This window comes from Homalodisca vitripennis, chromosome 1 (genome assembly GCF_021130785.1).
Source record: "Homalodisca vitripennis isolate AUS2020 chromosome 1, UT_GWSS_2.1, whole genome shotgun sequence".
NCBI lineage: Eukaryota > Metazoa > Arthropoda > Insecta > Hemiptera > Cicadellidae > Homalodisca > Homalodisca vitripennis.
Genome location: NC_060207.1, coordinates 47,685,151 through 47,709,972, shown reverse-complemented (window position 1 = coordinate 47,709,972; position 24,822 = coordinate 47,685,151). Strand labels below are relative to the sequence as shown.

The 24,822-nt window shown below is 31.2% G+C and overlaps 1 protein-coding gene across 1 annotated transcript; it reads right to left on the bottom strand.

Annotated features, from left to right (window-relative positions):
- Positions 1–2,617: 2,617 nt before the first annotated feature.
- Positions 2,618–24,564, bottom strand: LOC124360870 (probable rRNA-processing protein EBP2 homolog). The gene is made up of 6 exons (XM_046814838.1): positions 24,374–24,564; positions 17,888–17,977; positions 15,831–15,938; positions 11,305–11,505; positions 9,955–10,190; positions 2,618–2,897 (listed from the first exon to the last, which is right to left on the bottom strand). Exons 1-6 carry the CDS (start codon positions 24,416–24,418, stop codon positions 2,648–2,650), a joined length of 930 nt encoding a protein of 309 aa, XP_046670794.1. The 5' UTR covers positions 24,419–24,564; the 3' UTR covers positions 2,618–2,647.
- Positions 24,565–24,822: the final 258 nt, after the last annotated feature.

Here is a 24,822-nt window from a genome sequence, read left to right as displayed (position 1 = left end):
ATTTTGGGCTGGGATATTTTACAACATAAATTTGAATTGAGACAATATGTTTAAGCAATTTAAAGCTATTGTTATTCCTTATATTCTTTTCCAATAAAAACAGTTGTTCAAAAGTTTTAGAAGTATAGAAGAAAATTCGATCGTTATAATGATTCGAGACAACAGCACATGTTACATCTACCTTTCTTCCAATTAAGCCAGAAGGGAAATTTGACCTCTTGTCATAGTTTCGAAAATTGTATTATGGCTGTTGATATAACAATTCTTAATATATTGGATTAATCTGGTAAAATAATTCATAGCTATTACTGCATAAATTAAAATAATCATATAAATTCTTTGTTTCAACACTAATTTAAACTTAATATTTTATAGATGCATGTTGATAAAATTCATTATTTCGTGATTTTGTACAAAGTGGATAGTGACCATTGTGAAACTATTGGTCGAGAGATGTGGAAGTATTGTCTTAGTATCAATTTTAGTTTGAATTGGCTAGAAATTATGACACTTCACCACTATTTTCGCAATACTATTGTATATTACTGAACACTCAACTGCATCGTTTTAATTCAATTATTTACAAATCCAGGCAAAATAATACAGTTTTTAATAACATTTAATACATTAAATACACTTGAATATTACGTAATAATTTACAATTTTTATTACACTTAAGCTTTAAAGTTGATGGCCATTTCCAATTTGGGGAAATGGTTATATCTTAGTTTTTATTCATGTTTTATTTTTGTAAAAACTTTTAAAACTTTATAAGTTGTAAAAAACCAATGTTAGCATCATTTTGCTATCCCACATTGTTTTGCCAAACTTGAAGTTATGTTTACAAATGTTAGATTTCTATGACAGCAATACCGATTACTTGATGTATTGAGTATAAAAATATTTGTTAGGAATTTCTAAAAGAACACATACAACAGATACCCTGAACATTGATGTTTACCACACTACAAACATTTTGGTCTGTTGGAATGCATTTAGAGTCTGAAAGCACACGTCTGTATTTATTTCTAGAACTGTCCATTAAATCCGGTTTGAATTGACCATGTACAAAGCTTGAATATAGTAAACGAATTGAATTAGTTGAAATAAATTTTAAGCATGAAGGAGCAGCACCTTTTACGTCAGTGCAGACGTTAAGAATTGACTTAAAAGTCATATAAATTGAATAATTTACAGTGAGAAGAATATTTATTGTAAAATACAGTACCTTGTATCATAATTATCCCAACAAGGACAGTGAAAGGGTCCACAGTAAATCAAGTCTGTTTGGCACTGCAATCACTTGTAGAAAGCTGGGCAGAACGAAAATCTAGATGCAGACGCCAAAGCCATTATTTTGTAAGTCCAAAAGCTACGGAAGCCGCACCAAGATCAAGTTGAGAGGGAACAACATAAACAGGTACTAATAGTACCATGAGAGGGAAAAACATTTAATTATGGCTATTTAACGGACTTAACTGAATACAATGCATTTTGGCTGAAAGAGGAAGTGACTGACTGCATTATTTACAGGGCGGAAACAAGTTAGTAAATTTAATAGTACCAAATGCACAACAAGTAATGTCATTCTCTCTTTGTCTTACTTATGTACATAAAACTGAGATTTAGCTACTTGTACAGTAAACAGCTTATTATAATAAATTACAACTTAAATAGTAAACTATATAATTATGTTAGTTGCCCATTTTTAAATTTTAGTTATATAGCCGTTTAAGCTTAAATTTACAGCAAAAGTTGATTTTTCAATGCTTGATTTAGCCTTTAAAACGTAATTTACAACGTATTTTATATGAATGAGTTTCTTCAATATAAAATTCTGGGTAATCATAACATCTTACTTTGTATATACCTGAGCATTAGTGTACATCTGACATGCAATTTTGAACTTGAATGTTCAGTTTATTTTCCAATTGCCTTAGAAGCTAAGACTTTATTTAGTTTTTTAGCCTGCAGTATTACCTTATTAGTAAATTAATACTTATTCGGTATGTAAGATAATTGTAGCTGTATTTACCACAATGGTTTAAACCCAATGTGTGTCAAGCACAATTAGCGAATAAACATTTTTACTTATTTTGCAGCTTGTGCAGTGCAGGGTCAAGAGCTAACGTGTTTGACACTTTACTGGTGACCAAAGAACTGATACAACCTACTTGTGTAGGCAAATATAACATTTTATAAATCAACTACAGCCAATAGAAGTCCCAAATATTTCCCAAGAAATCCAATATAAGCATAAATCAAGTATTACTGATGAAAATTATGTTCAAATACATTATGGTAATAAGTGTTTGAGAACAGGAAGTACATAAAGTACATTTTTTAGTTGGTAATTATAACAGCTATCAACTCTGACAATTAACCATCAAACTTAATATATTAATTTAGAACCTTAGACCATATTTTTTATGCTTTTTGTACCTCTTCAGCTCTCAACATTCAGCAAAAAGTCTAAAATTTAAGCAAAAGTTTTGATAAGATATATAATATATATTCTATTTTATAACCACAATCAATAAACTGTTAAGAAGCTTTACTTTTTTAAGTTAGCAATTATATTATTGTCGTTAAGGAATTGTTAAAAACACACAGTACATAAAAATATTTAAATATTTTATTAATTTGGTTAGCCTTTTCTTTGTGATTTTGATTTGACACGTTTATTTTTTCCAGGTCTTGGTATGACTTTTGAGTTTTTTTTCCCTGGCCTCATGGCTTTTGCATTCTTCCTTCCAGACCTCATCATTTTTGAGTTGTTAAAAGATGGTCTATAGTCATCCATGTTAGCAGAACTTTCTTTCGTATTTAATTTCAAACCTCTCTTCTTTCCTCCATGACCAAATTTAGAGTCTTTATACTGCCTTTTCATTAAGGACCTAAAAAATTACAGACATGTTAAAATATGAAAAAATATTTGTAAAAGCTGCGTTTAATATATACTGTAAGCTTTAGTATTATAAAAGTACCTGAACATACAAAGAATCACACATGCGAAAGTTTAAAGAGGTTAATAATTTTTGTCTAGCAAAGATGGAACCTTAGGAATTTATCCTCAAACTTTCAGTATGAGACCTGATATCCTAGTCTCCCATACATATGTTGTGGAATTGGTGATTGCATTTTTCTCCCTGTTCCCATCACATTAATATGGTTTGGATGAATAATATAAAGTAAACTTACACACCTCTAGGCACTGGATGTTGCAAATAGAATAGCAGGTATCAGTTAAAACACCATAGGGTATGGACGGCAGAGTCTATACAAACCTTGAGCACAAATTTAATTTCTACAATCAGTTGAAACGTGAAAAAGGCTTTAGAAATGAGGAATGAGGGTCATTTAATATTAATTTCTAAATATAATGTGTTAAACATTTTCATTCTATTAATTATGTCTTTTAGGGGGCAGCTCTTTTACTCTACGAATCGTTGTCTCAACGACCCTATTTTTATATTTGCAATATTAGTGTTGGGTCTTTTACACTACTAATCGTTGACTCAACGACCCTTTCTGAAAAAATAACAAATAACAGGGGGTCTTTTACTCTACGAAGCGTTGTGACAACGACCCGATTTACTAAGAAAACTAAAAGTTCAATCCAATGGTTCTTTGTCACAATGACCCATATACCGAATATAAGAATAGAACTACAAGTGGGTTCGTTGACACAACGACCCTTTTTCCATATTTTTTATCTAATTCATTAAATTGGGCCGTTTACACTACGGATCTTTGTATCAACTGCCCAAATATAAATTAAAAGTTGAAAAGTAGAAAAAGGTTCGTAGAATCAACAACCTAGTTTCAGAATAAGTTGAAATATATGTATTAAGAGGTCGTTGACTCAAAGACCCAATAATGCATCTAAACTCAAATAAGACATTCTAGGGCGTTTACTCAACTGATCGTTGTCTCAACGCCCCTCCGTCCCAAACAAGCGCTTTCAAACGAAACAGGGTCAATCAGTCAACTCCTAGCCCGGTAGGCATGAAGCCGCTGCGTCTGTGCCGAGTTTAGTCCTAACATCTGATATAAGGGTAAATACTTTGTATAAGTATTATATGTAAATATTTTGTTTATTATACGTGTATATTATTGAAATAGATTTAAAGTCTGGTAACAGTTGTATTTATAAAATATAAGAAATATTTTTAAGACATGCATTTCTTGTTATGATTCCCATTTCTTGTTTATGTATTCAAAATATATTTCACTCATGTACATAAACTGAAATAATGTAACTGTCATTCATATTTCTACTTCTGTCGGAAACAGGTTGAGGTTTCTAATTATTATTAAATGGTTAATCAAACAGTACCCAACGTTCAAATTAAAGTTAAAATGAAAATGTTGCAAACAAATGAAAACACTAAAAACACTAATACTAGATTTTGACAACTACAACTCCAAACATGCACTATGAGGAATTCTATTGACAGTGCCGCAGCCACTCATCTGAGAAGGACGAAAGATTTAATTTCTGTATGTCTGTATGACCGCACAATATATCGAAAACGAATTGATTTATATATGGTCATTGATTTATAGCGATCACTTTTAAATTGCTATTGCGGTTAACCGTACAGTGACGGGAGAATCGCAGAAGAAATAAATTTGTAAGCAAACTGTGTACAGTCATATGACATTTTTAGATGTGGCATGGTAACACAAGTACCCTATCCATCCGCAAGATATCTCTAAAAATGTCTTTTTTGTATGCTTTAAATTTTATATGAATCTTTATTTATACATAGACAAGAAGGAGCTCCATTTTGGCGCATGTATACTCATGCTTTTCGGCTGAGCGTAATATATTAGGTATATTGTAACATATACGTACTTGAATTCTGTGCGCTCCACTACCCGTGTGTTATTTTTATTATATCTAATTGAGTTCATTTATAAGTCTAGGTGAGTTACTGTAGTCGACACTATATACATCGTCTGATATCAAACCTTTCTTACCACTCAGTAGCTAATCCCATCGTGTAACTGTAGAATATTTAGCGTATCAACTATACCATGTAATCGATTTGTTAATTACATGTATAAGTTGTTAAAAGAGGTTTGTTTGCATTGGATAGTTTTAACAGTTTAAATTAATCTATGGTCAAATATCAATGGAATGAAACTTAAATATTCTAACTACAACTACAGAAACAACAGTGAGGTAGTCTCAGGTAAAGGCTCGGGTGAGGTGGTTCCTTCCTCAAAATGGTGTCGTTAGCAGAAAATGCAATAGTTTTATTGCAACCGATCTCGAGTTTGCGTGTCCCTTCTGAATGGGTCTAATGAAATTACGTGGAAGGGGTTATAAAACTATTCTCAGAAATTCCGTGAGGGGTATTGGGTAAAGAGATAAGTCTACATAATAGCCTTTCTTCCATATTATAACATCTGCTCCTACCTACCAGGTGTCAGCAATAAGATAAATTTCTCAAGCCTCAACCACATCTGACACTGAAAAATTAGCAGAAATTAGGGAACCCCTAATATCCTATATCACACGACATTTAAATACAATACAACCATGCGATATAATAACTCTAAATAAGATTCAGTGATTACAAAAAACCCTCAACAATAGTTAAAAACTTTACAATAGTAAAAAAATTGATGACACATTTGAAAATAAATTGTTGCAGATAAAAACAGAAATAAACTGAATGCAAAATAATGAATGAAATTTAAAATAATTTGTTTTTTTTAATATATGTGAGGTTAGAAAAATATATTGTTAATTAGCCTACAAATTTTACTTACTATTTTCATGGATATAAGAGGCAACGTGATTTAAAGATGCAGCGAGCACAATCCGACGTAAGACCATCGAGGTATATAAATTACAGGCTCGTGCCGACCATCAATGACACTACTGAATTTGTGACATCTCATGAAATCGAGCGGCAGATTAGCGAAATAAAAATGGGCCTCGCTTTAAACGACGAAGGGGCTTCAGAACCAGGAATTGCTCCTATTTGTAGAGCAATTGTTGGTGCTTTTGTAAAACCATTTTAATCATATCTTTACCGTTTTAAAACAATGTAACTGTAAAATATATTGTTCTATTAAAAGTGTCTAAAAGAATGGTTTGTTTCTTTGCACAACTAGTTCGTAGTTACCCGTATTACGAGTATGTATATCTTATATATATTGCAGCGTTTTATATATTTTGGGCTATCTAATCCTATAATGTGTATATCTATTATATATAATATAATGTCAGTTTGTTCTCAAGATGTCCTGTGAACAGAAATAAATTATATCTTTCCAGCCCTCATAGGCTTTACTGCGTTCGGCCAATAGAAACCTTTATACTTTAATTGCTTATTTATGAAACAGGTGTAAGCATTATTAAAGATTTTGAAGACTATTTTATTTCATCTATAGGCTACTAATAGATCCAACTCTAAATAACGAAACATTATCCGAAAACACATAAATACTTTTCCAACTTTTTCCAAACTGCAGACACAAGCATTTTCACAAACTAGCTATTAGCATGAGCTTTTTTATAAACAAACACATGTTATTTTCGATTAAATATTAAAATACAAATAATTTATATATACTATGTGACATAATTAGTTTATATAGTTATTAACAGTAAACCTTTTAAGAAAGGAAAAGTTATTTGTTAAAACGCCTTTAACATTGCAACATTAAAACAAAAATATTTGAAATGTTAATCTATTTAATCAACTTTTTTACTATTGTCGAGGGAACTGCTGAGGGTAAGTTAACTGTTAAAGGTAATAATTTTAAATTTTATGTTATTGGGGGATATTTTTGTTTTCTAGCCATTTTCCAAGTTCTTTTCTTTACATAATACTATAGGTTTAGTTATATTTAAAACATTTTCATAAAATATGCAAAACATGCTGTATATATGTAGTGTTTTTCAATTCGTAAAAAATAAAATAATTAAAGTACAAAACATAAAATTATAACTTTTAAACATACAAATTTTAACATTTTGGTGATTGTGTATGGAACTGACGAGTGTATCAAGGGAAGTAACATAATCTAATTTAAAGAGAATGTAATTAGAAAAATATTGATTGAAAATCGTACTTCTAAAATTAATATTAAAGTCGGGAAGCTGGTCGAATACGGGTATGGGCGAGATATGGCCAGACATTTGTCTACTTCGTAGTTGATGAGAGAGAAATTCGCTTTATTTGTATTACTAAATGCATTGACTGAAATAACCTACTGATTAAATTATATACACCCAAACGTGTTTTTACTGCTCAATTACTAAAATAACCGCATATGTATGTAACTGTTAAAAAGGTTCAATACTTATTACTGCATTTTTCAATAATTTAAGTGATACAATTGTATCAATACTCAATGTTAATTGTTGTTGTCAATTAATATATTTTATTTGTTATTTATGCTAGTTATCTTTTAACAATTTCACTTTTAGTGGCTGTTATTAAAATATGAGTACAATTGGTTGCATGTAACAATAGCTACCCTCACTGATACCCTTAGATTCACACTCAATTTTGCTCGCATGACAGATGCGTTACGGAAACATCCTTTTTAATGGCAAAGCAGGCATTTCCGACATAAATGGTGGTTATGAAAGAAAATTCCACGTATAAATCCATTTTCCACTAATTACATATGACAGTAAAGATGTTTTAGAATTCTGAAGTCGGAAGTGAAACATTTCTATTTGCACTATTTAAATAACTGAAATTTTGCTTGCTTGAACAGTTTCAAAGATTCCAATATTAATGAATTGTTAATAAATAATTTTAGATCAATTGGTTGAATACTGAGGTCTAAGTCCATAGCCCTTTTGCAGTGGACTCTTGTAGTATAGAGACCTTAGAGAGCTGGAACGTTAATATATAACATGTCGTAATTCTTTAATGATTTGTTCCTTTAGACTAAGTATATGGTTAGATCTCTGGTGATTTGAAAATAATAAATAGTATTTAGTATTTATATCTTTTAATTTAACTATAAACTGACAAATCAAATAACAAACCCCAAGGATTAGATCGAATCATAATTTTAAGAGCTAATGCTAAAATCACAAACTAGCAAAGAAGAATCACAAAATTCTAGAAGGGGCATTTTAAAATTATAATAACATTTTGTACCACATGATTTCTATATGGTGGTTTGAAACGGAAAAAGAAGTTTTATGATGTAACTTTTAACATATTTTTAGCTTCCATAATTTATTTTTAAGTATTATTAGTCGCATTCTAATACATTTAGCATATAACTTTATAGGGATTATTTTCAATTCTCCTTTTTAAAAGATGTATTGACGACACGTTTTGTCGGCATAGTCGAAATGTAATTCTCCTCATTTAATTAATTTTCTACAATGAAGAATGGTTAAATGATGGTAGCCACTTAACCTATTCTTACAGTTAAGATTCTCCTTAGACTACTAGATACGATTATATCTTAATATATTAAATCTTAATCCTCTAAAGAAACTCTCCATGACTTCTTTTTCACCTCAAACATTATTAATAAGTATAAATGTGTATGAACATGTATATATCAATATTCCGTGCAGGTATTAGAAGCATTTATTAAACTTCAAGTATCAACTTTATTCAATCCACAAAGTAAATTATTTATAAATTAAGAGATATAGATAGAGTCAATAACATATTGAAATTAGAAGAGGAGTGAACGAAAAATAAAAGTACAATTTTGCTGTGAACAGCACTAAAATTCTATTAATTTGTTTAAATATTACAAATAAACTAATTTTATAAAATTATATATTTTTTTGGCATGAATTGTATAGTTTATATAGAGAATCAAACTAATTCGTAAAAATGTAAGTTTTAAATAATGAACATTTACGTTTTAATAATTCATTGTATATGAGCTAAATTACTGATTACTTTCAAAATTGTATGTAATTTTTATCTACTATTATTAATTTGATCTATATTCTTGATATTTAGAATTGCTATTTATCGTTACAATTTCCATTTTTAATATTTATTTGTATTCCATTTTTATCACTCTTACTTGGTAATGTCTTATCATTATTGCTTATAAAGTATATCTGTATCCGGTAAAAGGGGTTTATATTAATATAGTTTTAAATTAATACAAAACAAATTATTACATTTGTAAATTTATAGTGGCAAGAGAATAATTTACGCTACATCAATACGAGCGCAACATTCAGCGCCGTACGACTGGTGCGCGGCAACATCTCGTCACATTGTCCGGCTGCACGCAGTTGACACAAAGACCCTAGTAGACTAAAAGAACCTCTCAACAGTTTAAAGTAGGTCGTTGTCTCAACGACCCTCTTACTATATTTTATCCATTGAGTTGAAAAATGGGTTGTTGTCGCTACGACCCTTCTTCACATTGCTTATACATTTCTCCATTTTGGTCCGTTGACACAAAGAATGGTTGAGTAAAAGACCTGGTTCTCTCAATATAAGCATTTAATATAATTTAGGGTCGTTGAGACAACGACCCATCTTTTGAAATACTCAACTAAACATGCAAAAAGTGGCGTTGTTGCTACGAACCCAGTTGAGTAATTGACCCTTTTCATTCATTTTACTGGGTCGTTGTCACAACGAACCTATGTAGAAAATCTTAAATATCAAAATGGGGTCGTTGTCTCAACGACCTGTAGACTAAATTACCCTGTCTTATTTGTTATTTTCTCAGAAAGGGTCGTTGAGTCAACGATTAGTAGTGTAAAAGACCCGTCACCGTCTTTTATAATTTAATAAAACTCCAAACAATGCCAAATATATTAAATTGGTTAAGTAGAATATTATTTGGATTCATTTCAACAGGATTTATTCATTCCACATGCAATTTGTAAATAAAACTTAATAAATAATCAATATCTTCTAAATGAAAAAATACATTAAATTAAATCATATATAAATCTACAGCGATAATTTAATAACTCACCTTGTCTGGCCTGATTTAGATTTATTTTGAGGTTTCTTATTTTCCAAAAAATCCAAATCTTTACGTATTCCTTTCCGAAACTTTTTGACTTCATCCAACATTTCCTTCTTCTCATTTTGTTTCTTAAGCTTTCCCTCTTTCTGAAGTTTTTTGCTCATTTTCCTTTGCTGGCGTATTTTTCTTACTTTTTCAATATGTTCAGTTTCTGCTTGTTTTTTAACTAACATTGCTCGCACCTATAAATAATATATTTTAAATTAATCTTTTAATCAAAATTAAACATAAGGCAATTTTTTATGCTGAGTGAATTAAAATCTAATTAATGATATTTTGTTAATAATAAAATGTTGGTGTTAATTTTTCAGATTGATTTAATCAACTACGCCTAAACTCTTTTTAAAATTTTGTACACCTTCAGTAATAAACAACAATATGGCATCACCAGTTTGGCAGATATTTTACTAAAATAACTTAAATATACCTGCATTAATTCAACCACCTGGTTAATCCAGGAATGGTAAGCATTCTTAAATTGTACAACACGTCACAGTTCATTTTCCACAAATGGTCTGCTTTTAGGTTGGCAGCCCTGTTCAGGACACTATCCATACTCACTTCCAGGATCATTGTCGCCTCCATGGCCGTGAACTTTACACCGTTTACAGGATATTACCATCTATTTGCGATAATTACAAATGCTTACCGATTACATAATATTTTTGTCAACTTTACCATATAGGTTTTATCCAACTTAGAAAATGGATTGTTGATATATAATTTAAAGTTCTGTATTATTTAAGCTATTAGTTATTGAAGACCAATTTCACAAAACTTAAACACTTTTAAGTTTTATCAATGAAATATGGAAAAACAAAAAGCTCTGAATATTATATAGTTTTCATATAAACTAAACAATAAGATTTGTAAATTTAGAGTTTACACTGGATTTAATAAAAGAGTATGGAACAATGATTTCAGAACTAACATTTAGACGTGTCAGGTCATTCTGGGTGTAACCTCAGAGTGCCAAAGATGGGGAGAGGTGACCTGTCCATACACATATGTTATAGAGTTTGAAACCTAAAGGATTAATTTAATCTTCTCTCGATGTCAAATCTCTGTAAATGTGTTATGAAAATTATTAATATGATCAAGATAAAAACGAAAATATGAAATTTTATATTTGGGTTCACATGGTTAAAACTAAAATGATAAAAGGAATTCTACACAATGTAAAATTTAAATTAAATGCAAGATCTAATTTTATTAAAAACAACATTGCTAAGTATTTATGAACTGTGTAGAAAAAATGTGCAGACAAATAATTTTATTTTCCATTGATTCACTGACCTTTTGCATATGTGAATCTGATTTAGCCATTTCAGCAAAATAATCTTCTGGACGTTTTGTTAGAACTCCTAAATCTTTAAGACGTGCTAACCCTTCTAGGACTGCTGCCTGGGCTTGTCTGTGAAAATTGGTCTCTCTCTTAAATTCATTCATGGCTACACTTTTGTTACTGGAATGGTTTAGTGCTTCTTGCTCTTCCAACTAAAACACATTAAATATTATTAGTAAAATCACTTAAGTCATTCTTACATTTAATATAAAATTAATAACAACCGTACAAGTAACTAAATGACATAGAGGCCAGTTATGACCAATTTTCTGTAGTGCCGTAGTTTAACAAGAATATTATTTTCAAAGGACTTTAAATAAAAGTTTGTAAAAATCGAGATTTGGAAGGATGTTTCCCTAAGAGAATAGTTGAAAATTTATAATACATTGTGAAATTTTATTGCTACTTAACCCCGGTTGTTTGTGTGACTTTATTTAACGCTTTATTTTAATGGCACAGTGTTTTAGACCAACTGTTAATGTATTTTTTAAACTCATTCAACCATAAACTATGCTCTTTATAAAATTCAACACTTTACACTTAATTTTAGTCACTGAAGAACACAAAACATTTTGTTAAGTTTTTATTTTTATAAAAACATAAATAACAAGCACAAAGGGGTTTTGTTTGAAAGTGAAGTAAAATCTATTCTATTGACATAAACTAAAAAAAGTAGTAAAATACTGTATCATTGTCTGTAATTTACATCATGAAAACTATCAGTGTAAGTGATGAGAGAATGTAATTGTTATTAATAAAAATTTTAATGGAGACAAATTGATATATATATATATATATATATATATACAATTTGAATTGTATTGATCAAATTTTGTATATATATATATATATATATGTACATATATCTGATTAGAAGAACAACCAATCGTTGTTTGTTTAAAAAAAACAGGATGAAAAATTGGTTTCCCAACACGCATTATGACATCAACAAAATATTGAACAATGTTATTCACTGAAGGTATTTGCAAAATACCCAAAGATTTAAACAAAATTTACTTAGATAATTTAGAACAGGCACATCAGTTAATATTAAAATATAAAGTACCCTTTGATCTGAATAAAAGATGATTCGATAAATTGTATTCATTATGTATAATTTTTTCCAAATTCTATTTATCTTTCTCTGTCCATAATATTTCTCTTAGCTGTTAATCGCATGTTCAAAAATTGTTGTTTATTTATTTATGTTCATTTTGTTTGTTTGATGTACTATTTTATTAATATTTGTTGATCCTTTTTGAGAATAGCAAATGCTGAAATATTAAAGGACATTTTTCTAAAGAAGTGTACTTAGTGTTTATAATTGAGCATTTTTGCATTTATACAACCAAAGTTAACACATACACATACACATATTATACACATACACATAGAACTGTAGAAAGCATTTCTTTGTGTGACTAATTATGTTTATTTTTGACAATCATATTACTGTTTTGAGTGCTTATATTTGTGTAATAAGTTAGAAATTTGTAATAAGGTTTTTAAATTTTATTTGTGAGTTCAATGGTAATATTGTACTAAACTGTTTTGTGTTGAAATATTTTGTATGTGCTGTGATTGTGTATTGTATATTCTAATGCACCAATTCTATTTATTTTTATTCGGGAAAATATTTAAAACATTTCTATTTAAACCCAATTCAAAATTAAATTGGTTTTTATTGGCAGGGAAATATACATTGATAACAAAATATGTGGGGGTTGTGTAATAGATCAATCAATATGATTCAAATTTTAATTTCAAATAGTAGGTAAGTGGAAGTTGACATGTATTACAAACACCTAATTATTACATGCAAGATTTAAATAATTAATAAAAAAAAGATAAGATAACTTTATATTGGAATATATTTTACCTATTGATTGTGACAAAGAGACGCATACAAAGACTGTTAAAGCAGTTAAAACTTAAGCCATACCGCCCATCTTTACTTCAAGCACTTCACAAGGATGATTCCGATAGGCGATTGGAATTCTGTGAGACAATAATTATCCGCTCAGAGGCTGATAGAAATTTCTTGTGATCAGTTTTGTGGTGTGATGAGGCATGTTTCAAACTAAATGGACTTAATTGGCATAACTGTGGGTACTGGTCGGATGTAAATCCTCATAAAGTAATCCAAGCAGAACTCAATGTGCCCGGTGTTATGGTAAGGGGAGGTATTTCAAGTACTGCACTGATTGGTCCTTATTTTCTTCAAGGAAATGTTAACTCAGAAAGTTACTTATGGTTGCTGCAAGTAGTAGTAGTTCCCGAGCTCAGAAACAATCCTGTTTTCAATATTCATTCGCTTATGTAGCAACAAGATGGTACTCCAGCACATATCAGTATCCAAGTCCAAGATTTTTTAAATAACACATTTAATGAATGGATTGTTCGCCGTGGTACAATCGATTGGCTGCGTGCTTGCCAGACCTGACCCCATGTGATTTTTCATTGTGGAGTATTAAAAAGGAGACTGTGTATGCTTCAAAACCGCACAATCTAGACGAAGTCAGAAACCTAATTAAAAATGCATTTGGACTTGTTAATAACAATAAACCTTTATTGCTAAAAAATTTGTGACTCTGTTCTCAGTCATTGTATGAAGTGTATACAAAATTAAGGTGGACATTTCAAACAACTGCTATAACAATGAATGGTAATATGTAAGTAATTTCATATAATGAATTTGTTTTCTTTGCCTAAAAGTGTTTTATTCAATTAACCTATAACGCTTTTAAATTTCTCTTCTGGGGAAACTGAAATATGCGAAACTGACAATTAGAAATTATATAAAATATAGTGAAATTAACATTCAAATTTACTTGATTTAATTATTATGCAGTGAAAAATGTTCGTTCATTATTCAAGTCACGTCATGTTCAAGTGAGTTAAATTGGTGAATAGAATTTACGTTCAATAAATTTATGTAAGGAAATTTATTATCCTAAAAATCATCTAAGTGGTGAGTATATCATGTTTTTACTGACTGAATGAGACTATCATTGAAAGCACTTCACAACCACGTGGAGTTATCTACTATTACACAATCAGAACAATTACATGCAGTTAACATGTAAACTATTAACTTTTTCAGTAACATTGGATTTTCGAGATACACAGTGACCACATGTACCAGCTAACATAACCTAAATATGAAAACCGGAACAACATCACATCACAACATAAAGCAAATAGTTAACATAATACAACACCGACATCTGACCTACAATATATGACAACACAAACGAGGGCTTGCTATATAAAAATCATATTATGCTGAACCACGACATTATGGCGACCAACGGTAGGCTACTAAATAGACAGCAGACGCTGAACTTCAACAACTGCACATTTACTCCTTCAAAAATTAAGTAACATGTTTTAAATAAGTAAATGGTCTGTGCATGTGATTTGTGCTACTTTTATAGGTACAGTACTTTCATAGGTTCGAAATTGGACCAGAGGGAGGATCAGTGAGATGAGGGAATGAATAAATGACAGACTCTCTCAAACAAGAAATACATAAGAAGAGGGAAATTAACCTTTTGATACTGTTTAATTTAGGTTTCTTTTATTTTACAGTATTAAATAAGATTTGAGAAGCCCGTTTGGCTAATGTTTCAGTCACTTGTAATTATTTATTATTTAATAATTATTGTTTTAATAATCCCTCTACCCTACTTTCTATTTAATGATTAAAGTCATAGAAGATTTTGTTGAGTTAGACTACACAAACTGGCACTACAAGAAAACAAGACAAGAGAAATGTATCAAAAGAGATGTGATATCTTCTTTATTTTTTTTCATAGTTATTGACTTCTTTAGACTTCTGTATGGTGTATTATGTAATTATTCAAAAATCAAAACAGAGAGATCCTGACTCAAACTGAGGATCAAAATGTATGATGTGGCATGCGAGTTTACAATAAAAAAAGAACCTCCAATGCGATTCTGGTACACTACCAATGGGGGACAAAGGGGTGTCGAGACCTACACTTTGGCCAAGAAAAAATGAGACCGATTATGACAGGTAATTTTTGAGACGAGTTCCGAAGTGGCACTCATTACAGGTTATAACCTCTAAAACATTGGAACAAGGAAGATTACAATACCTCTCACCATGATTAAAGAGACAGCTTATGCTATATTATAACAAGACAAGGTTTAGAGTGGCACTGCCGGGTGTAGCATATAACCAAAACATTCCTCCAGCCAGACAACCCTATACCAATCGACTAATAGAAAAACTATCACCTCATCTGACGTCAAAGCTCAGTCCATCAGATCAGTTTATTGATTTTCTCTGCACCGAGAGTATAAATGACAGAGCAAACTTTTCTGAGGAATGCAGTCTTCTATTGCTTGTTTTATGCCAAATCAATATGAGTTTTAAACAATGAAATAAAATAGATGTATGGGCATTTAATAAAACATTTTATTATAACATATGACTATTTTTCTAACTTACCTGGACTGCGATTTCTGGAGCCAAGGGAGCAGGTTTACTGACAAGATCAAGACGCTCAAACCAATTCATATTGTTTTTTATGTCCAACAGTTTTTGTTTTAAAGTTTTCTGTAAAAACAAAGCACATTGTCATCAATGAAACAGGATTTTTCCGGGTGTTTGCCATTGTTCAGTGATACAAAAAATCAGTAACACTACATTTCACATTGTGATTATATAAATAAATATCTTATATTTAAAATCATACAAATATTTGGACTAAACATTTAAAAACACACGTACACCTAACTTATAAAAATCTTTCACATAACTATTGCTTGAACAAGTATTACCTAGTAGACAACTAATTCACTTTTTTGGTCTGTATAGTTAGCCCATTTGAATGTAATGTATGTACTAACAGATAATTTGGATTTGGTGTCTACTTGCTTGTCACAGCATTCACCACACATCTGTCTGTACATGTCACCAGACATACAGCACCTCACTTCCTGTCTCTTACAATGACGAGCCACTGTGTTTATTTTAACTAACTATCATATTTGAATTTATGATAATGAATTATGAATTTATGTTTACACACAATGTTTCACAAAGTTTTATCTTCTTTAGAGAATTCTTTCTATTTGCTTTTATAGGGAAGGGAGGATATATTACTAACTTTCATTTTTACTTTTATTTGAAAGAATCAGATAGATTTTGTGAATCAATTCAAACAATTAATTCTTGAAGTTTAACCCTCCATCGGGCGCTAAACGGAGTTTTCCTCCGTGTATGTTTTATTATTAAAAATAGTACTACTTTTCTGATGTCGGCAATCGTTTCCCGCAGTGTACTTCACGAGCATCTTTCGGGGAAACGAAATAATAGCCTCCCGCTTTTATTTATCAAAATGTGTCAGTATGAGGTCTACTTCCGTGCGTGACTGGACGATTCCTCCGTGAGCGCCCGATGGTGTGTTTGTAGTGCTTGGACGAAATCACTGTGAGCGCCTTATTGTGTTTAGTTTTTATGTTGTAATAATCCGTGTGCGCCTAAATGTGTGACCTGTGATGGTTTCTTTTTAAATTTTACTATATATTTTATTTGAATTTTGTGAAATGGAGAATGAAGACGAGAGACTTGTTAGTACAGTACCAGTGTGCTAGGGAACATTTCAGTAATGATTATGGAGTGAACTTTGTCGCTATAACAACCAGAAGGAAAATGTTTTGAAATTTTGTGCAGTGTGTAAAAAAATTTTTAGTAAAGAATAAATTTTTATTTCAGAGCAATAATTGACATTACAATTGTATAATATCTCAAGAATTGAAGTAAGTTGTTTTTGTAAGAAGTTAAAAACTAAGTTAATTTCCATACATATTTACAGTAGGTTAAACATTTTTACAATTAATTGCATTATTTCTTAAAATTAATCATGTTGTTATTATACAATAACATTTTTTAAGATTTTGAATTTCTTATTTGGAAAATTCATTACATAAGAGTGTAATTTTTATTAAATTTCTAAAAATGAATATATTACATTGTAATTAAATCAGTATGAATATTTAAACAAATAAAAACAGTTTAAACGACTATGATATCCATTATTCGCCAACCTGGAGGAAACCTCCGTGAGCGCCTGATGGTGTTTCTAATTTTAAGCGCCCGATGGAGGGTTAATAGTTATGTAATGCTGTGTCAAACTCCTAAAGTGCACACAATCAATAAAGAATGTCAGCTGGTCTAATTTTTAACTACTAAAAACCTTTTACCACCACACAATTCACAGTTGGTGGAATCTTCTATAGTGGTGCTCATAATTTTAGAGTTTTAATACAGTTGTATGACAGTAGAATGCTCTGCCATAATCAACTGACATAGACTTAGCTACTATGCACAATGATATCAAAATGGCAGATATCCCCAAGACTACTAATTGAGATACACAACAAGAAGTTTCTGGATGATGATCCCTGTATTGTTTCAATGTATGATTTTCTGAATGGAACAGAAATAGTTCAAGTTAAGATTTTAAGTTGTTGAGAGTTAATATAATTTATTGAATAACTTACCACATCATTGGCATAAACCTTCTTTTCCTGTTCCACAACAGGTACATTTAATCCTGGTTTAAGTAATCCCTTTGCAAATGCATCTTGTAACTGAAAGAAATAACAATACAAGTTGATAATAATCATATAATAATAATAATCATATAATAATCTATTATACACAATATGTTATTTGTGTTTGATTTCAAGTATATCCACTGTAATCAGATTATACTATGAGGTTTAAAACAGTATTTACACATTTGAATGTTTTTTTTTTTTAAGAAAATATTTCCAAACTGAGCACAAGGGACAACCAAATTTTCATTATTTTAAAAACAAAATAACCTAAAGACTAACAGGAAAAGCTTAGTCAAAAATTTGTGAAGAAATATATGAGAAGATATAAAACAAGCTGCCAAGCTGTTAATCACAAAAATATTACCAAATTCCAAATATTTCAGCAAACTGCAACAGTGCAATCTCTCTATAAAATTGGTCTCGGTAGTGCTGACACATACAACATCACATGATGATAGAAATACTACTAATGTGTATGTATAATGAACTCATGAGTTTATTTTATATCTCTATATGAAACACATGAGATTGTAGTAACAGTAACATGTCATGGTTAGTGTTGGACTACATTGTTCTGTTTTAATGAACATTCATACATCTCTCTTAAATGCATAACAATGTACCTTCCAAAGTGAGACACAAACCTCCCTTAACAAATCTTAGGGACAGAGGAACACATACAAAAACAGGACATCTGGTAACATTCAGAACCATTATCTCCCTAAGAGGCTTTTTGACAAGTCTGAGGAACAATAAGTTGGGGTAGAGTACGTTATACGGATCAGTTTTTTAAAATTGCTATTAACAAAAGATAATGAATCACACCTATCAATATAATCAACCGATACTAATTAATTTGAATAATAACTTGAATCATCTGTACCAACAATAAAGACATGTTCAGATTGTAAAAATACAATTTGTTATGAAAGTTAATTCATATAAATAAAAATAGATACTAAATTTTACAAAACTAAACTGTACAAAAACTAAAATAGCATTTTAAAAAGACTTACAGTTCTTTTTTTTTGTTTCAAAAAGTTTGTTTTGTTGTTATGATTTCTTTATTATCTGATAAAAACTTCTAAGTCTAATTGACTGTTTAATGATTGTGGTTCCTCAACTATTTAGGCTGCAGTATAATAAATGGGCACTACGACAATCGAATCAGTGAACTAAATTATCCACTAGAAATACCTAAACTATTAAATACTCAAACATTCTAATCATAGCTAATAACAATAATTATTGCAAGCTTTTCCTAATGTACAAAATAACAATATAATTTAAAATTAATAAAATCAAACCAAGTAAAATCATTTGTGTGGTATTTGAGTAATGGGTGTAAGAACATTGACAATAAACATGTTTTGTGTCTCAAGCTGTCAGACATGTTTATCCAGTGGGCGGTGACACTCAGACTCTGGAGGTTAGCCAATTTACCATCATTAAATTGTTTTAAATCTCTCAGGTATCTTCCTATTGCCTATGGTAAATACAGGCTACATAATGGAAGTAATGAGCATAATTTTATTGTTACACGACTATCGCAGCAGAATTAACTGGTTGGATAATGTGGTGGGAGTTCTGCCATTCCAAACGCACCTGGAATCAGTTCGCTTCAAGCAGTAGGAGTGGTACAACATGTCTTTTCACAGTCTGTTTTTCGATTGTATCACAGCGTTGTTGGAACACCAGTAAGCGATCATTTTTTTGTGGCTTAGGAAGAATGAATCGGAAACTTATCAATGTTTTAAAGAGGTCTTAAAGGAGGAATGCATTTTGAGAGCTCAACACACAATCATCTCCCAAACCCAAAAAAACCCTGATGAGCAAATCTTGCATCAAAACAATGATGGTGGTGTTTTTTGACGTCCAAGGAATCGACATGTCAAGGGATGAGAGGGTACAATTACAATACACAAAAATGAAACTGTATAAATAGGTAAGCACAAAGGAGAATATTAAGTCATGTTGACCACGTCCAATTGTGCACCTGATAAGACAATGAGAATACCACTTTGTCTAGATTACATTTCTTTGTAGTCTAGGTGTTTCTGATGTCGAAATGATATAGAGAGTTTGTTTTAAGCTTTTTTGTCACCAACTGTTTTGGATTTCTTCAGATGTTGATTCCAGATTCCAGGAGTCAAATCTGTTACAGTGTTACACTTCAGAAGCTGCACTAAGGAGAAAGTGAAATGAAGCTAAACTTAACATTAGTACTGAATCAACCCTTCCCACCATTACTCTACGTTATGTGAAGATCAGTCCTTGTTTTCGAGGATTCCACTATGTATTCTATCTACTATTTTTTATTAGTCTGTAGTAGGTAAATACATACATATATATGTTATAAATATAAAAGATTAACGAGTGCTAACGTGATCTGAACTTGAATTTAGGTACTATCTCGAGGGATGTTTTTATTAGAAGTGCAAGGTGGCAAAGGAGACGCAACCGAAGCCCGCATCAATGATCAGGGGCTTTCAATTTGTACTTTTCCGATCTCAGATCATGTGCAGATCAACCAACACTCTAATTGGTGAAAGAGCACTTCTGGCAAATAAGGAACAAAATCCCTCGAGATAATACCCAAATCCAAGCTCAGATCACGTGAGTAATCGTAAAGGTTATCTCTAACTTTGGTACTACTAGCAACATATTTATGATAACCTAATCTAAACCTATTTATAACAAGTAGTATATAGGAACAAAGTGATCTCTTCTCGCCAACATCTCTTCCTTTTGGGAGACAGAAAACAAGAACTGATCGTCATAAGGACATGTAATTTTCACAGTGAGTCAAACACAGCCTGTTTTTTTTCTAATAATCCAGTTTTCTAGGTTCCCGGTAAGAAAAACTCTTCCAACCTTTCTGAAAAGAAAAACTCTCCCAAATATAGTGGGCTCTGGATAATACCAAAGTTCCTATGTTTTAATGTCAATTTTCTGGAAATCCAAGGGACAATTTTTAAAATCCCAAACTTACTTTAAGGAGCTAAAAAATCCCTGTGACAAGACATAAAAATAATTGTGTGGGGTGCAAGGATTTACAAGTTCCACAAAATCGAAACTGTACAAATACAGGGTCTGTATAATAAGTAACCGGACTGAGCCTGATCCTGAGACGAAGCGGCAGAGTTCACCACAACCGAAAAAAGCGCGCATGAGCAAATCGAAGGTGAAGTCGATGCTCATTGCTTTCTTTGACGTGAAAGGCATTGTTCACAAAGCGTTTGTGCCACCCGGTCAAACTGTAAACGGCCAGTACTACAGAGAGGTGCTCCGTCGACTAACCGCCCGGGTTCACCGAGTCCGTTCGAAGATTGCCGATTCATGGATTCTCCATCACGACAATGCACCGTCGCACACCTGCCTGCTCATCACCGAACAGTTGGCAAAACAGTCGAGGGCAACGTTGCCACAGCCTCCTTACAGCCCGGATATGGCACCACCGGACTTCTTTCTGTTCCCCAAGATCAAGAGACACCTTGAGGGGACGCGGTTCGGGACTCTGGAAAACGTTCAACGTGCTACGACGAGGGCTCTAGACAACACCGAGGTTGCCGACTTTCAGGGATTGGAAAATACGGTATCAGCGTGTTATCGACTCCAATGGGGACTACTTTGAAGATTTCTAAAGAAAAATTGTACATATTTTGCCAATAAAAAGTTTCCTGAAGTCAGTCCGGTTACTTATTATACAGACCCTGTATGTGTGTAAGAAAGTCATTTTAAGTCCATATTGGCTACACCCAAAAGGTCCCCTATGGACCATACCATGATTCCCTTTTATAAGTTATCTGATATAATCTAATATTTGTTAATAATTACTATAAAGATGTATGGTTTTAAACAGGGGGAAACAAAAATATACCATACGTTTTTATTATTTTTGAGTGTCTCTGTTGTTATACCATCAAATAGCATGGAGTCAAGATCGCTGACAGACATAAGCAGATAACACCAAGCCAGTTTAGATCAAATAATGCTGATAATTCTTGTAGCTGCTAGTACTCAGATTATGATACCGCTTCTATAGCAGTCTTACCTATTATTGCAACTTATTTTCGTTCTCATTTCTGTTGTTTTCAGTATTTAGATATTTAATAATTTAACATTTACAAGCGCTTACATGATCTGAGCTTGAATTGTACTGTATATTGAAGGTAATATTTCAATTTTATACAAGTAACATTTGATATTAACCCTTTTAGTGCCAGAGAGAAAATCAGATCCATGTTGAAAAGTGCCAAGTTATTTTTTTGTGTGACTATGCGAAAAGTGCCAGAGGGATTTGGACGAAAACGCAAGGTTTTAAAAAAAATGTGTATAGAATTCATTTTTTATCATTAAAATCTTTTTTTAATTCTTTTTAAAGGTAAGTAAATTGTACATCAGAAAATATATAACAATAAGATGTTTATGTAATAAAAAAAATTAAAAAACACTTTATACAGTGACTTTTCTACGGAAACAAAGTAAAAATCCAGTTTAAGGTAAAATAACATTTTTTACCTTTTTTACTGTGTAATAACCTAATATTGTACAATAAAACACAATTATAAAAATTATTATACGCTAGAGGTTTGTTTTGCTGAAAAGCACAGGGTTTTGGAAAATATTCAGTTAAAGTTTATTTGTCATCATAAAAAGCTTTTTTCAAATTATTTTTTACACTTTAATACTTTAATGATACAAGCCAGTACAAAATCATGTGTAATATAACAATAATTACTAAAATGAAACTCAAAACAAAAACATAACCTTATTCGGGAAATTTGCAAACAAACCACAATACTGTCTTCATGGACACTCGGAAGTGACTGTAATCACTTTTTTTTTATTAATGTTAATAGCTAATATAACTTAAAAACATTTTAAATTAATAAAAGCGCACAATTATATAACCTCGAAAATGCTCCGCTACTCCCACTGCGATCGCAATCCAACTGAGAAAGTGTTGTATTTTAGATAGTTATTTACATCACCTAACAGCATTAAAAAGTAGAAATAACAGTTTAAAATGATAGTTTAGTTCATGTATTGGCCTTTGTTATGATATCAGACAGTATGGGATAAGTTACTGTATAGAGGCACTACAAATGAAATAGACATTCCGAGACTCTGGCACTCTTCACGTGAAAATGTATCGTCTCAGAGCGAGACTCTCGGCACTCAAGCGTGTTTTAAACATCGTCTCGTAGCGAGATCCCTGGCACTCAAAAGGTTAAAAATGGCTGTCAATTTTAGAAAACTACACGACATTGCTTTGAGAGATGATAAGGCATGTTTTTCATGGCTTCAACATATTGGACTCGTACAGAAAAACCCATTATGTAAAATTTGTGGGAAAGAAACAACTTTAACTGTGAGAGGAGCAAATATGGTAGTCTTCAGTTTTCCTAATTTTGGTCATAATAATGTTGTCGAGGACTATAGATACTTAGTCTAGGATTTGACATGCGTATATTAGGTATTGATGATTAAACTCTTCGATATAAAAAACCGGGTCCGCTTATCGTACCCTACCCAAAAGAAGTTGATTAGAAACAGATTTTAGAATGTGTGTATAGTTAGTGCACATGATTTGATTATTGTTCAAAATAATTACAATTGGTTGATTATATTGATAATATAATTAAATATTGTTTGGTAATTTCAATATAAAATCCGGGTCCATTTATCTTACTCTACCCTATCTTATATATATAAAAATCTTGAGTCACGATGTATGTTGCCAATAAACTCCAAAACGACTGAACCAATTTCAATCAAATTTCACATGTATCCGTAATTTAGTCTAACTTAGAAGATAGGATAGTTATTATCTGAATTATTCGCTTATGTCGTGAATATAAACGAATAAAATGAAGAAAAGTTTTCAAAGCGCCTGCACATTATAACCTGCAATTACGAGATAGATACGTATATTAAACAGTGAAACACTATTTGAAGGCGCTAAGTTATCATGTATAATTGTCTAAACTAAATTTTTGGTTGAACTTAAAGGTTGAGTGGTAGACCACTTTGTAATAAAATACATTATGCATGTACAATACATTTTTGACATATTTTCTTGATCGTGACATCAAGGTAAAATCTACATCGGGGTTGGAAATATAATTTACTTCAACCAGAAATGCTCATACGCGGGCAAAACTTACGAAAAGCGTGCGAAGCCGCGGGAAACAGCTAGTTTTATTATATAATTTTTTATTTATAATTACAACAAAGGATACAAAAACTGGGTCCATATACTACACTCTGCCCCAAGGCTGGGGTTAAAATATAATGCTACTTTTAAAACAGTAATAACATGATAGTTACTGTTCATTTTCTATTTCCATGAAAGAATTCACATTTCAGATCCTGGACTCAAACAGCCTAGTTTTATATGTAAACAAGCATTATGTATCTCACCTCAATATCTGATTCATCAGTAGAGTTGTACTCTGAAGAAGACATTAGGAAAAATCTTTAAACTAACTAATTACAAATAAAAAAATGTTTCTATTCACTTAAATACAAAACCTAATCAATTCACAAAACCCCAAAAGGAAACCTTAATTTAAGGTTATAAAATACAGATAAATAGTAAATACAGTGGAAGAACACATGTGGTCACTAATCTGGTAAACAATGTAGCCAACATTAAGACATCATACTACTCTCAGGTGAACTCAAAATTACCTTAAACTAACGGGTATTACCCCAAAGTGTTTCCAAATAATCCCATAATAACCCCAATTTTTAATTATTTAACATTAATTATTAACATATGTAAATATGAAAGTGTGTATTTTTGTTATTTTCAAGTTAATTACAAAAAATTAAATACTAACATTTATTAAAAAAACTACACAAGGTAA

What these genes read in the sequence shown, in the direction of transcription:
- LOC124360870 (XM_046814838.1), bottom strand. Translation starts at nt 24,418, where the DNA reads ATGTCTTCTTCAGAGTACAACTCTACTGATGAATCAGATATTGAG. An exon ending in CTCCAGAAATCGCAGTCCAG is followed by an intron (nt 11,506 to 15,830) that starts GTAAGTTAGAAA and finishes AATGTGTTTTAG; the next exon opens with TTGGAAGAGCAAGAAGCACT. An exon ending in TCTAAATCAGGCCAGACAAG is followed by an intron (nt 2,898 to 9,954) that starts GTGAGTTATTAA and finishes GTAATTTTTTAG; the next exon opens with GTCCTTAATGAAAAGGCAGT.